At 42.5% G+C, this 13,477-nt stretch overlaps 2 protein-coding genes across 4 annotated transcripts; one reads left to right on the forward strand and one right to left on the reverse strand.

Moving 5' to 3' along the window:
* Positions 1-46: 46 nt before the first annotated feature.
* hnrnph3 (heterogeneous nuclear ribonucleoprotein H3 (2H9)) lies at positions 47-8,479 on the reverse strand. Of its 3 annotated transcripts, none has more exons than XM_061814288.1 (11): positions 8,362-8,479; positions 7,236-7,365; positions 5,485-5,640; positions 5,183-5,326; positions 3,537-3,675; positions 2,894-3,090; positions 2,710-2,808; positions 1,673-1,779; positions 1,463-1,598; positions 790-843; positions 47-713 (listed from the first exon to the last, which is right to left on the reverse strand). In XM_061814288.1, exons 2-11 carry the CDS (start codon positions 7,321-7,323, stop codon positions 646-648), a joined length of 1,188 nt encoding a protein of 395 aa, XP_061670272.1. In that variant the 5' UTR covers positions 7,324-7,365; positions 8,362-8,479; the 3' UTR covers positions 47-645. The 3 variants fall into 3 exon arrangements, with proteins under 3 accessions (XP_061670272.1, XP_061670271.1, XP_061670273.1); XM_061814287.1 differs by having other exon boundaries at positions 7,236-7,328; positions 8,362-8,418; XM_061814289.1 differs by lacking the exon at positions 8,362-8,479 and adding an exon at positions 7,924-8,256.
* Positions 8,480-8,944: 465 nt separating this feature from the next.
* LOC133497986 (phenazine biosynthesis-like domain-containing protein 2) lies at positions 8,945-13,344 on the forward strand. Its single transcript, XM_061814310.1, has 10 exons — positions 8,945-9,151; positions 9,391-9,490; positions 9,839-9,937; positions 10,148-10,257; positions 10,628-10,657; positions 10,728-10,816; positions 10,967-11,058; positions 11,352-11,435; positions 12,791-12,853; positions 12,941-13,344. The coding sequence occupies exons 1-10, from the start codon at positions 9,068-9,070 to the stop codon at positions 13,051-13,053; spliced, it is 864 nt and encodes a 287-aa protein (XP_061670294.1). The 5' UTR covers positions 8,945-9,067; the 3' UTR covers positions 13,054-13,344.
* The last annotated feature ends 133 nt before the right edge of the window (positions 13,345-13,477 follow it).

Consider the following 13,477-nt stretch of genomic DNA (forward strand, 5'->3'; position numbering starts at 1 on the left):
CTCTTCATTGACTTTGGCCACGATGCAATAACAAGCAAGTGCAACATCAAAGGTAAAGATCATTTAATAAAAAAATGCATTAGGCAAAATGTACAACTCCCGCAAACAGACTACATCTGAAATATTCAATTGATTTTTCTCATGAACTGGGGAAGAAAAAAAAAAGATTCAAACACAGGTTCACAATTTTTAGGCTTCAACGAAAAACTGATCTGGGACCCCCCCCCCCCAAAAAAAAAAAAAATCCAGGTAGAGGGAAGCAAACAAACTGCTGACACCTGTTTTTTGAAAGTTGTACAAATATAACTTTTGACGTATGTTAATCAAAGCGACCTGTTTGACAAACGTTTCTTGACATGTGAGGGGACAATAGCTTGTCTTGACAATGCAGCACAAATGAATTTTTTTTGTGCAATTAGCCCCCCCCCAGCTAAGACGACAACTATAAGCTTCCTATAAAATCAGACAGCACACATCCACCTTCTTCCTCTCGTCTTGTCAACAGAATAAAATAATTCAACTTACTGTACTTTTTGCATTTTTAAATGAATGAGGGGTAAAAAAACAAACACCAAAACAAGCAATGTGTGATCAGGTAACGTCTCCCTTGAGGAACAGAATAAAGGAAGTGATTTAATAATGTCATCAGTATAAGCCTCTCAGCCCGCCGCTCCGTGGGCCTCCTCCTGAGTTACCATAGTAACCACCACGACCTAAGAAATGTGCAGTAATGTGTTAATTTTTTGGGGTGGGGGGACAACTGAAGAGAAAGAACAGACAGTCACTCACTCGTTTCAGCTCCGCTGGCTGTCGAGTTGAGAAAGAGTTCGATGTAGCGGTGCTCTGTGGAGAAAACCAACAATGACTGATTGATGAGCGGCTCTCAAGTAATCATATCCATCCATCCATTTTCTTTGCCGCTTATCCTCAGCTGTCTTTGGTCAGGAGGTGCGGTACACCCTGAACTGATTGCCAGCCAATCGCAGGGCACATGGAGACAAACAGCCGCACTCACAATCACACCTTGGGGCAATCTAGAGTGTCCAATTCATGTTGTATGTTTTTGGGGTGTGGGAGGAAACCGGAGTACCCGGAGAAAACCCGCGCAGGCACGGGGAGAACATGCAAACTCCACAGAGGCGCGGCCGGGATCGAACCCGGGTCCTCAGAACTGTGAGACCAACGGTTTACCAGCTGATCCACTGTGCCGCCCATAATAATATCAAGAAATTATATTAATTTTTAAAAAGTGTATGGGAGACTTGTGCAGCAACAGATCAAACCATTTTTTCTCCCTATTTTAGCTTTGGGTCAATTAACGGCTGTGACAGGATTTTGATTTGGTATCATCAAACCTCTGCTTTAAGTTAAGTGGGGGTTGGGGGCGGTCCTTGGAGCAATTTCTCCCCAGTAAACAAGTTTGACAATGCGCGCGTCAAATGACAGCGAAGGCGGGCCGTACGCATGTGGTTCTTGTCTTTGGACATGGCCGCCACGGCGTCCTCGTGGGAGCGAAACTCGACGTCGGCCTCTCCTGTCAGCTTGCCGTTGAGCGCCACGTCGATGTGGACTCTCAGTGGGTTCAAAGGTGAGAAGAACTGAAAAGAAACCAATCACGTCACCCGGATGTCAACGCAAGGCCAACGGGAGCGTTTGCGAACCGAGTTCTCACTTTGGCGACGTCCATCTCGCTGGCGCGGAAAGGCAAGCCCCTCATGTGGACAAAATGGCCGCCGTGGTAACTTGAGCCTCCGTCTGCGTGACGACTGTAGCTGTGGCCTAGCAACAAGCAGACACACCTACGCTAAAACTAACATGATAAACGCGAAACAAAATATTCCAAATTTGATTGACAAAGCATAATCTAAAAATGTTTACGATACAAGTACATACATAGCTGCCGCCTATGTATGTACTTATAACCAGGTGCACTCTGTTGGCCGGGAATTACGGTAAAATAGACCGTTAAATCGGAACGCTGTGGCACGACTGAACGCATGTTGGGAGGTCAAATAAATGGAAAATGGGGTTTTACTTCCATTTTTCTATTGCCAAAGACCAAGTCACAGATACATTTCATGACTGACATAGATCAAAGAGAAACGAAAGTATAAACAAACGATTCAAACGTTAACCTATAATTGCGCCCTTACAATGACTGTAATTAGTGCAACAGTGAGCACAGCCTAAAAAAAAAAATTACATTAAAAAACTTCAAGCCCCCAGCAGCATGTTTAAAGGAGAAACTTTATCAGACAGGTGAAAAAAAACTTCTGGCGTCGATACTTTCCAACAATTAATATGTAATGTCAACGTTGTGACGTCATCCTAATGTGATTGGCACAAGGCCTCGGGTCACTGGTGAGCATATGTGAGGATTACGGGCAACGTGTGCCCCACACGCTTGGCACCAGTTAGCCGTTACTGGGCCGCCAGACCAATCAAACGTAAAATGTGACGTTTCACCTTCACAGGCGGCTGGCCTTAAAAAGAAAACTGTGCAAGTCCACAAGTAGAATAGAAGCAGCAGTCACGCAAGGTGAGATTTGACAGGGAACGCCCACATTATAGGATTGCCCCCAAAGACAGCGCGTGCCAGCTATGGGGCGAGATTTGAGTGGAATGAAGAACATGCGCCGTCAGAAAAGAGTGTAGCCGTGCCCCTTTCCTGACTTTTTTCCAACCGCAAAACAAGTCAGAAGAAATCACCTCTTGGTCCTCGCTCTTCTCTCATGCGCTCATCCAACATGCAGTTCCCAAAGCCGTATGCGTTTAATCCATTGTAGCCGTCAAAAGTGTGTCCGTAACCTGGGGGGGGGGGGGGGGCACGCCACGAGATTCATTACAAAAGAAAAGAATGAGTTCAAGCCATCTTTTAGGAGCGACATCCTACCTCCCCCGTACCCGCCTCCGCCTCTCATGGAGTCCATGAGCGAGCCGCCGCGATTGTGACCAGAGCCAAAGTATCCCCCCCTCGGGCCCTCCATCACGGGTCTGTCGTAGGGCCCCGGCCTCTGGCCGATGATCCGCCGGGGTTCGTCCAGGTAAGATCGGATCTCCACGCGGCTGCTCTTAAAGATCTCGATGTACCTGCGAGGAGGGAGCCCCGCCGCGGTGAGTGAGGGGGGGGACGGAAATGGCTCACGTCGGCCAGCACACGTCCACAGAAAGATAAGACAACAGAAAAAGACAAGATACTGTATTCCTAAAAGTGGTCTAACTGAGAACAGCCAGGACAAAAAAAAAAAAAAAATGTCTATATGCACTCTCTACCTCAGAACCCATCAAAGTGCCTCTAACAAGCCCAATTCCCCAATTATACTACAACTACATGTAGGAAATGACTGTTCTTGTACAGTAAATAAAAGATTACTGCTAAACATTTCATTGCATGACCCCTCCCCAATGAAAATATTATTCTAGCAGACCCTCCCCTTCCCCTTATTGGCAAATTTAATTGTAACAGAACACATCCCCCAGTAGATAAGAAGAAGCCCGACCCAGTCCAACCCGTCCCCCCTTGCCGTCCGTCCCACCTGTGCCCTATCCTTTCCTTGTGTTTCCCCCGAGCCTTTTCTGCTATCTCCTTTGAGGCAAACTGCACGAAGGCTTCCCCTGTGCTTCTCCCCTGGTAGTCCACTGGCAGAGTAATCCCATTCGGCACGATTCTCAACCCTTCAACCCAAGCACACAAATATATAAGTCGGTAGGTAGACAACAACCCGCTGGAGCTTTCAGCCGGAGGACATGTCATGGGGGCCACAAAAGCGCTCCAGCAGTACTGCATAGTTGCAACATGGCTACATTCAAACTAAGCATCGGACATGACGGGGGCCAGAAGAGAGAGGAAGGTCGCGAGAACTGGCCTGGAGTCAGCGAGTGCCGATGATTGCGACATCTGACCGCGGAAGCTCGCCGGAGTCCTAAGGTCGACTCGAATAATTTGCGTTATTGATCTTCTGAGCGTTGCAGTTCTTAAGGGCCGCAGAGCTGACCCCAGATCAGTGTCGCGCTTCATTCCTTCCCCCCTGACCCAAACAAGGCCAGCCCGTTCCATCGTTGTTTAACAACAAATTCATTTGTTAACAACATTGTCATGTAATGTGTAACAAGGTCACCATACAACAAAAACAAAACAAGACATTGACACTTGTATGCAGACATGTAATCCTGGATATCACAAAAGTTAAAGTCTACTTGCTTGTATTTATCAGAAACATTCTTTTGAACTTGAACAAACTACTACCGTAATTTCCGGCCTACAAGCTGCGACTCCCCCACCGACGCTTTCAACCCCGCGGCTATTAATTTGTGCATTTTTTCCCAAAACGGCCGCAAGGGGGCACGCGAGCGGAAAAAGGCGAGAATGAGAACAGTGGAATATGTGTGCCGAGGAAGTGACTTTTACCGGCCCTGTTAGCGCTGCGCTAGCGTTAGCACTGTGCGAGCGTGTTCCTGCTGTGTTACTGGCGTGTCTTAGTGATATTTACTGGTAAGTTTTTATTTTGACTGGCCCTGTTAGCGCCGTGCTAATGCTAGCGCTGATGCGGCGCTAACGCTAATGAATGTCGGTTTCAATGTGGGCACTTGCAGCTTTTACACAGATGTATGAACCAAATGGTATTTCCGTTACAAATGTACTCGGTGAGGCTCATAACCAGGTGCGCTCTGTAGGTCGGGAATTACGGTACATACAGAAGAACACAAAAAAATAATAATAAGCGCAATCAAAAATATATTTGGTTTACAGTGGACCCCGACTACTCGCGGGGGATAAGGACCAGGCCAGACTGCAATTTGCAAAAATATACAAATAATTCAGACTCATTATGACTACATTGAAAAAAAAAATTACAAATGAATAAACCCCCAAAAAATCTTGATTGTCCAGGGATAATCAATTAAGTGCTGCGGGGGTTGGTTCAACCCAAAAAGAGAGGAAAAAAAAAATGAAATGGCGAAAAAAATTATTGACAATATTTTGAAAAAAAACTCAACCGCGAGTATACGGGGGTCCCCTGTATGACAAAACGCGGATGTATAACACCATGACATGTAATTATCTGATCCATTCTTCATTTGAATGGTTTGGCTTTTTACAAAAAATGAAAATAATGCGATACAGTCCATAAACATGTTTGAAGACTTGTAAGCTAGCGAAGCGCGTATTACGTCGACGTACCTGAAAAGAACTGAACAATTTCCTCCTTGCTGCAACCAAAGGGCAGGCCTCGGAGTCTCAGCATGCAGCCGCTGGAGCTGTCGTAGTCAGCGGGGCCGCTACGCTTCAGCACCCAGTCCATCTCACTACGGTTGGACTTGAACACTGACGTGCACACAAAACACCGTCGGCAGCTCACTTGAAAGTGAAAGGCTTCCTTTTTATTTGAATAAAAACGTCGACGCATGCTTGGAAATCATCGACAAAAACAAAAGAACATTGAAATTCCAACCCACCTGAAGCAACGCACAACTATTCCTTACCCTCAATGTATCGGTGTCCCATGTATTTACGATCTTTACAAAGCGCATTCTTGAAATCCTCCGACGTTTTTAGCTCAATAAACGCCTCTCCGCTGGGACGGCCTTCTTTCGAGTAGGTGAAACACACGCCGTTGACTTTGCCTACGATGTCACAGTCTGCACACAAGACATTCACTTACGCTTATAAAAAGGACGAGCGCAAACATGCATACAGAAGCCGGACCAAACCCGTACAGGCATGGGGGGAACATTAAAGACTCCACACAGGAGATCCTAAGCAGAGACAGTGAAGAAAAAAAAAAAAAAGTATTTGATCCCCCTGCTATATTGCAAGTTCTCCCACTTCGAAATCAAGGAGGGGTCTGAATCTTTCATCATAGCTGCATGTCCACTAAGAGAGAGATAATCTAATGAGAAAAATACAGAAATCACAATGTATGGTTTTTTTTTAACGATTTATTTGTGTGATTCAGCTGCAAATAAGTATTTGAATAACTGTCTATCAGCTAAAATTACATAAATTATTAGAATTAAATACAGAGGGAAAACTAAGGAGTGGCTCCGTAAGAAGCCTATAAAGGTTCTGGCGTGGCCTCGCCAGTCTCCAGACGTAAACCCAATAGCAAATCTTTGGAGGGAGCTGAAACTCTGTGTTTCTCAGCGACAGCCCAGAAAACTGTCTGATCGAGAGAAAATCTCTGTGGAGGAGTGGGCCAAAATTCCTCCTGCAGTGTGTGCAAACCTCGTGAACAACGACAGGAAGTGTTTGACCTCTGTAATTGCAAACAGAGGCTACTGTACCAAATATTAACATTGGTTTTCTCAGGTATTCAAATACTTATTTGCAGCTATATCACCCAAATAAATTGTTGAAAAAAATCATACATTGTGATTTCTGAATTTTTCTTTAAAAATTTTCTCTCACAGTGGAGGTTAGAGCATTGGTTTGGTAAACCAGTGGTTCTGGGTTCGTATCCCACTGGGACCTCCACTCCCTGAGAAGGGTTGCGTCAGGAAGGGCATCCGACGTAAAAAATTGTGCCAAACAAATATGTGCGTTCATCTGTGATGACACGCTGTGGCGACCCCGAAAGGCACAAGCCGAAAGAATCATACATTGTCTCTCACAGTGGACATGCATCTACGATGAAAATTTCAGACCCCTCTATGATTTCAAAGTGGGAGAACTTGCAGTATAGCAGGGTGTTCAAATACCTATTTTCTTCACTGTATCTTTACTCCACCTTGCTGCCCAAAAATATATTATCCAAAATTTATTTTTGGACAAATAAACCACAGCTGAAGAAATTGTACCCCTGTTTGGCACATAATACCTAATACAAAATTGAGTAAATATGACTATGACTTATAATATGAGTTTATTTGATGAGCCATACACTAAGACATTTATTTTTATCATTCTGATAGCAAAAGTGAAATCCACATTGGTTATCGAAATAACTTAAAACTTACAAAAGAAGGCATTCTTTCATTAGCAGAGGCAACCAAGAACTTTGTCCATGTGTGCCACTAATTAGCAAAAAAATAAAATAGTGATGTCAACCAGAAATATAGCAGACAATTGCAAATATCCACAAAAGAATCATCTTTTATTCTAGTTAAAGTGTGAGTGTGTGGTTCAAGACTTGTGCCATAAAATGCCTTGAAAAAACTTGGGACTGTAAATCAGTGCTATGTGCTAAAATGAAATTGGTCCCAGGCCGTGAAGATGTATATATGCTTATCCTCACCAGAGAAGAAACTGGCCACCTCCATCTGGGTGCAGGCCCAAGGAAGGCCTCTGATCCTGACCACGTACCCTTCTTCGTTGGAAGACATCCTCACTAGCACACAAGTGTGACAAGTTACTGTAACTTAAACCTAAAAAACAAAAGGAAAAAAACATACACAAGATAGCGTTTTAAAACAAGGTATTGGTATTCATGTAATTTGAGCACGAACAAGAGACACCATTTGTTTTGAAACAAAAAAAGTTGATCTTTTTTTAAATCCCACTAAATTTAACAGGTAAATGTCTCGCATGCTTAAACTGCTACACTTAAAGCTCTATTTAAAAAAAAAAAAAGTACACTTCTTGCAAAACTGTGAAGACATGCAGCTTCCTAAAAATCGTGAGTTGCACAATTTGCCTTGCCCTTGAAACTCTACAAATACGCAAGGATAAATTAATTTAAACAAAAAAAAACAATAAGATGCATTTAGAGTTGTTGTCACTGGATATGCAGATGTTAAAAAAAACAGAAGATAATGTTAACAAAAGTTGTCTTGAGGACCACCAGTCACAAGTTAGGTGGAAACAGATTTTGCATACTCCAATATAACTGTAATGCATTTATAATCTTGAGACAATATTCTCTACACGATTAACATTTAGAGTTCCTTTGTCGACACAAGTTGAAACTAACTATTGGTAGTTACTGAAATTGAAGAGAGCTCGAATTCCTCTTGGCCGTTTCCAGCAACACGTACCAACAAGTTCCTATGGAAACCTTAACAACAATTAAAAAAAAAAAAAGACTATATTTTAAACCACTATTATTTGTCGTTGCAGAGAAAGCCTTCCCAGTCGTGCCAAGCGAGACGTCACGTCAACATTTGTTTGATTTTTCTTTGACATTACATACGAGGACATTATGAGTCCGCACGCAAGGCCAGCGCTTATCTGACGCGCTAACGTTAGCTCGATAACGTTAGCGGTTAGCTTCGGCTAACGCAGCGGTCAAATGTAAAACGCGAGCTGGCTGAATTTAACCACACCAAAGCGTCGCCTTTACTATCGCAGTGCACCACTGACTACAAATATAAACAGAGCTCCCGTTTATAAGTCCGAAAATGACGAAATTGTCTCACAATCACCTCTCGTAATGCCGGTGTTTCCCTCCTCGTCGTAACTGCCAGCAGCCTCAGGTGACACTTCCTGTAATCGCCCTCGCGAGAAGGAAACGGCCGCAGATATGACTAGACTCGCCAAAATGGCTAACCGATGTGGCTTCGTAGCGGCCATATTGGGAAGGGTAACGTCCCAATAAACGACAACGGATGGACACGACAAATAAGTCACAAATTGCTCATTTTTCAACCTATTACCATTAGATTTTTGTCAAATACTGCGCTACTTACACATTAAATCTGAAAAGTCAAATGGATAACGATTGTATCGAGCATGATGAAACATTCCATGTGTATTGACACACTTGGCCATTTTCTGAGCTGCTTTATCTATCTATCTATCTATCTATCTATCTATCTATCTATCTATCTATCTATCTAATTCATAAAATTGTAAATTATAACTATTATAACACATAATATAATTAAACTTTTCAAATTAAGTACATTTGTGAGAACAACATGACTCTTGTGTTTTATTCTGTAGACTCTATTTTTTATGACATAACTTAAGTTTGAAAAACACTGCCATGCAGGAACACGAGAACATTACAAAATATCCAGGATGAACTTTGTTCGGGTGAGACCAAACAGCCCGGGTTAAAGTCCAAATGAAACACAGCAGCACACTTGGAAACTTTTTTTATTACTATTATTATTTTTTACATTGACAATGGAGATTCCCATTTTTATAGTGGATGCCTTTGCCGACTCGCCATTTAAGGGGAACCCAGCAGCTGTTTGTCTTTTAAAACATGTGAGTGGCAATATATTAAAAAAAAATATATATAGCATTGGGCATTTACATAGAATGATACAAAATTAAACCAGAACTGATTCAGAAGTCAACAGTTGCTAGAAAACATTTTTTAAGTATTATTATTTTAGGACAGTTACATATTTGTAGGCTATGGAACTAGCTGGAATTTATTACAGTCAAGATGAGTTTGGGTTTTGTGTCACAATCGTGGTATTCCTGAATTTTGTTTCTGTCAGGAGCTGTGTGATGAATTGTATCAGAAGATTGCAGCAGAGATGAATTTATCAGAAACCGTCTTCATCTCTACAATCAAACCTTTGGAGGATTTCACAAAGGGTCAGATGCCAAAATCATTTGATTACATGCACACACACACACACACAATGAAAAAACTAAATAAATGATTCAGCAGGAACAGATCAGCATATCACAAAAATATGGAATTAAAACACAACAAATGTGAATTACGACTCAAGATTTAATGAGGTTGAAACAATGTCAAGGACTTACTGTAAACATTTGGCAAAAAAAAATTGCATCAAATGTTAAAAAAAATCAATAAGGATGTAAAAAGCGGCACTCGTTAAAAGGCCTACCCTTTAAAATTTAATGTCATTCTTCACATTATTGTCACTATGACTCTTTTACTATCTTAAATGAGTGTTTATTTTTCATTTTGGACAGGCTCAAGGTTCCGGCTGCGTTGGTTCACACCGAGCACAGAGGTCAATCTGTGTGGTCATGCCACTCTGGCCTCTGCTGCTGTCCTCTTCAAACACAAGAGTAACATATTTTTATTTATTTTTGGGGAGAGAAATATTCCTTGTCATCTAGCGCACGACATTAGTGAGATGCTAGATCATTGGGCGGCTTTCCAGCACCCACATTAACAACACAGATCTGAATAATATCTCGAGAGCTTTGGCCTTTGGTGGTGCTAAAAATCATCTTCTCATCTTTTACAATTTTGGGGGGGGCGGGGTTATCTTTCAGAGAATTTGAATTCTACTGTGGTGTTCGAGACCAGGAGTGGCGATCTGTCTGTTGTGCAGCAGGGAGAAGATTTGGTGATGGATTTCCCCCTCAACGTACCCACCAAGCAGGTACAATGTTAGAAAACAGGCTGAAACTCTTGTAATGCTGAAAACTGGCCATCCCCCGCTGAAAATCCACACAAGCAGCAACATTCCAACTCCGCGCAAGCAGGCCCGAGTCAAGATTCGAAGCAAAAACCTCTTTGCAGCGAGTCAGAAGTGCTCAACACTAATGCGGCATGCTGCCCGGAAAGAGGACAATATTGTCATATTATGAAATCATCCGTCACTGTCATTCTATCTGATAAAATGCAACGTCATACAGACTCGGGATAGTTAGAGTAATCCATCAATTGATAGCTGAGCATTTTGTAGATACTTATGCATACTAAAAGATCAAATGGGAAAATAAAACATAAGCACTTTTTCTGTACTTTAGGCTGCAGCTCATTTTAAAGACCTGACCGAGGTGAGTGAAACAAACATCTTGTGATTATTAATATTATTTGTAATTTGATCACGTGATGTGCGTCCTCCAGGCTGCAGTAGGAGACCATCCAGTCCAGGATGTTTACCTTTGCTCCAACACTAAAAAACTTCTGGTCCGACTGGCCGACACCTGTGACAGGTTGCGACCCTCACAACACTCCCGCGAACACAAAAAGTCGCTGACATACGTCGATACAAATCTGAAAGCCAGATAGTGAATTTAAATGTTTACGTGGTGAGGCACATACAGACGACAGAGCTTCAGCAACCGTTAAGCGCGTGTCTCCAGGTCGGTGCTGACCAGTCTTCAAGTCAGCCCCGACGTCCTCCTAAGAAGCGAAAAGAGCGGATTAGTCAAAGGCCTCATAGTCACCACGAAAGGTATTTTTTTTACTAAACCTCACCATGTTGGCATCATGATTTCATTTAGTGGCTTATGTATCATCTTAGTGAAGTTATATGTCACAATGCTAGCTGCCACAACCAAGAGATCCAATTTAAGAGCTGTCAAGAATTCTATTCTATGAGAGTGTTGCGACCCTATGAGTGGGTTTAAAATGTGATTTTGAAGTCGCTGTTTGTGCGTTTATTGTTATTTTTAATTAACGGGTTTCTTTTTAGAAATCCTCTGTTCTGTATGGTAAATACTTGTACGCATGTATGCTTGACTTCAGGATCTCCAGACTGCCAGCCAGCATACGACTTCTATTCCAGATATTTTGCCCCTTGGAATGGAATCCCAGAGGATCCCGTCACTGGTTAGGATTCTTACTACAACATGCAGTTGTCATGATTGCCGCTTAACAGTTGTGCAAGTATTGGGAAAAACCGTAATTCCCGGCCTCCAGAGCGCCCCTGGTTATAAGCCTTGCTACAGAGAAAGAGTTTAACGCTAACTAGCTAACTGAGGCTTTTGGAGCTAGTGCATCATGAAATCCCGTGACTTTTGTTTACGTCGCCATATTGCCGGTCAAGCTAAGCATTGCTCAATGCTAAGTCGGTTGGAGACGACACGAAAATACGTCTTGTAGCACAACGCCCAGAGTCTTGTCCGATACCGTCAGACATTTTGAAGGTGAAAATAAACAACGGCATGTGGAAAAATTAGATAAACACGGCACAAAAGACCCGTATTTAATGCCGAAACAGATTTTTTTTTCGCCGATAAGAAATTGGACCATTAATTTGCTTCCACTGGTCTTAGACAACTAGATATACACATGGATCTGGTGAGTAAGTCGTCTAGATTTATATGGAAAAGTTTGAAAGTGTATAGAAGCCTGGACCCATATGAATGCTTTGTCGCTGGATCTGTTCTCAATCAGAAATAAATCCCACATAGTGAGTTTTGACGGCTCGCGAACGCGGAAGTGTATAGGCTAAACGTTAACCTTTGCCGAAATCCATCGATCTCTTCAGATAGTATTCAATACAAATACCAATATTTAAATAAATGACCCCTGGTTTTACACAAACTCGCATTCATTAACTATGATTGGGAAAAAAAAAAAAAAAAAAAAAAAGAGGACAGTCGTCTCCACAGAACGTACACGAAAGGGATTACGGCCATTGAACCTCCATAAATCTTTGCGAAAGTCTTTCTTTAAACACGCATTTTTCTCAAATGAGCCAACTTGGCGTTATAAATAGTTCTTAGTAATTTCAGATTGAAAAGAATAATTCCTACCTGATCAGATAGTATTCAATACTATACTAGCGAACCTATCGTTACACAGGTGTATGTGTATTTTTGGTTGGGCACCACCCATCATGTTTAATTGCCGAAATCCATCAATATTTTCTGGTCTTTTCAGATGGTATTCCATAGAATGATCTCTTTGAATATGTGTCTCGTCTGTTGTGACAACCAACAGCGCAACAGGTCTCGGGTATTTTAAATATTCTCCTCCGGTTCAAAGTCTCCCACAATGTCGAGCGGCTCTTTTTGACTGGCGATATGGCGCCGTGAAAACGGTGACGTCAAGTGCACGAGCTCTATAATCAGGTGCACTAACGCTAGCGCCGCATCACCAAGCCGGGGGTCGTAGGCCGGAAATTACGGTAATCAAAAAGCTTTTTATAGTGTTCTGTAAAACGTCACTTTGTCACGCAGGTTCTGCACACACTGTCCTGGGTAGCTACTGGTCGAAGGAACTGGGAAAGAAGAAAATGCTCGGTCTGTAATTTCAGTCATCAAATCAACGTCACAATCACCTCACCCGCGTTGACATTTGGTCTTTTCTCCTTCCTGATGCGCGTGCAGCACTCCAGTGTTCCAGGCGAGGCGGAGAGCTGCAGCTGGAGGTGCGAGATGACAGAAGAATTAACATCGCGGGAAAGAGCGTCACCGTGCTCCGGGGAACCATCACGTTGTAGACAACCTGCAGAGAACGACACCGGCGGAATACCGTACAATCCGCAGTAATTGAAAACGACACCCCCGCTGAGAGGGTTATAGATTCGTCACAAGTTTTATTATCCAAGAGGGTCACAGAAAAAAAAAAAAAAAAAAAGACACTACAGAAAATAGAATCACAGACGAGCACCCAAGAGTAAATGGGCAAAATGTAAAAAATAAATCACAAGTTAGAAAAATAGTCACATTTGGGCCAGAAACTGTCAGTTTTGTACGTCATCATCACATTGGATCTTAGACTACCAGCAATTTGAGCTTTACGTTTAACCCAAAGTGTGTCAGTTCCTCATCTTTGCTACTTAGCATCCAGTTGCTATTAATATCTTATTGAGCTTATGTGAACCAAAATTTAGATCAAGATAGGCTGTTCATTTGTAACATTTG

Source organism: Syngnathoides biaculeatus, chromosome 3 (assembly GCF_019802595.1).
Source record: "Syngnathoides biaculeatus isolate LvHL_M chromosome 3, ASM1980259v1, whole genome shotgun sequence".
NCBI classification, from domain to species: domain Eukaryota; kingdom Metazoa; phylum Chordata; class Actinopteri; order Syngnathiformes; family Syngnathidae; genus Syngnathoides; species Syngnathoides biaculeatus.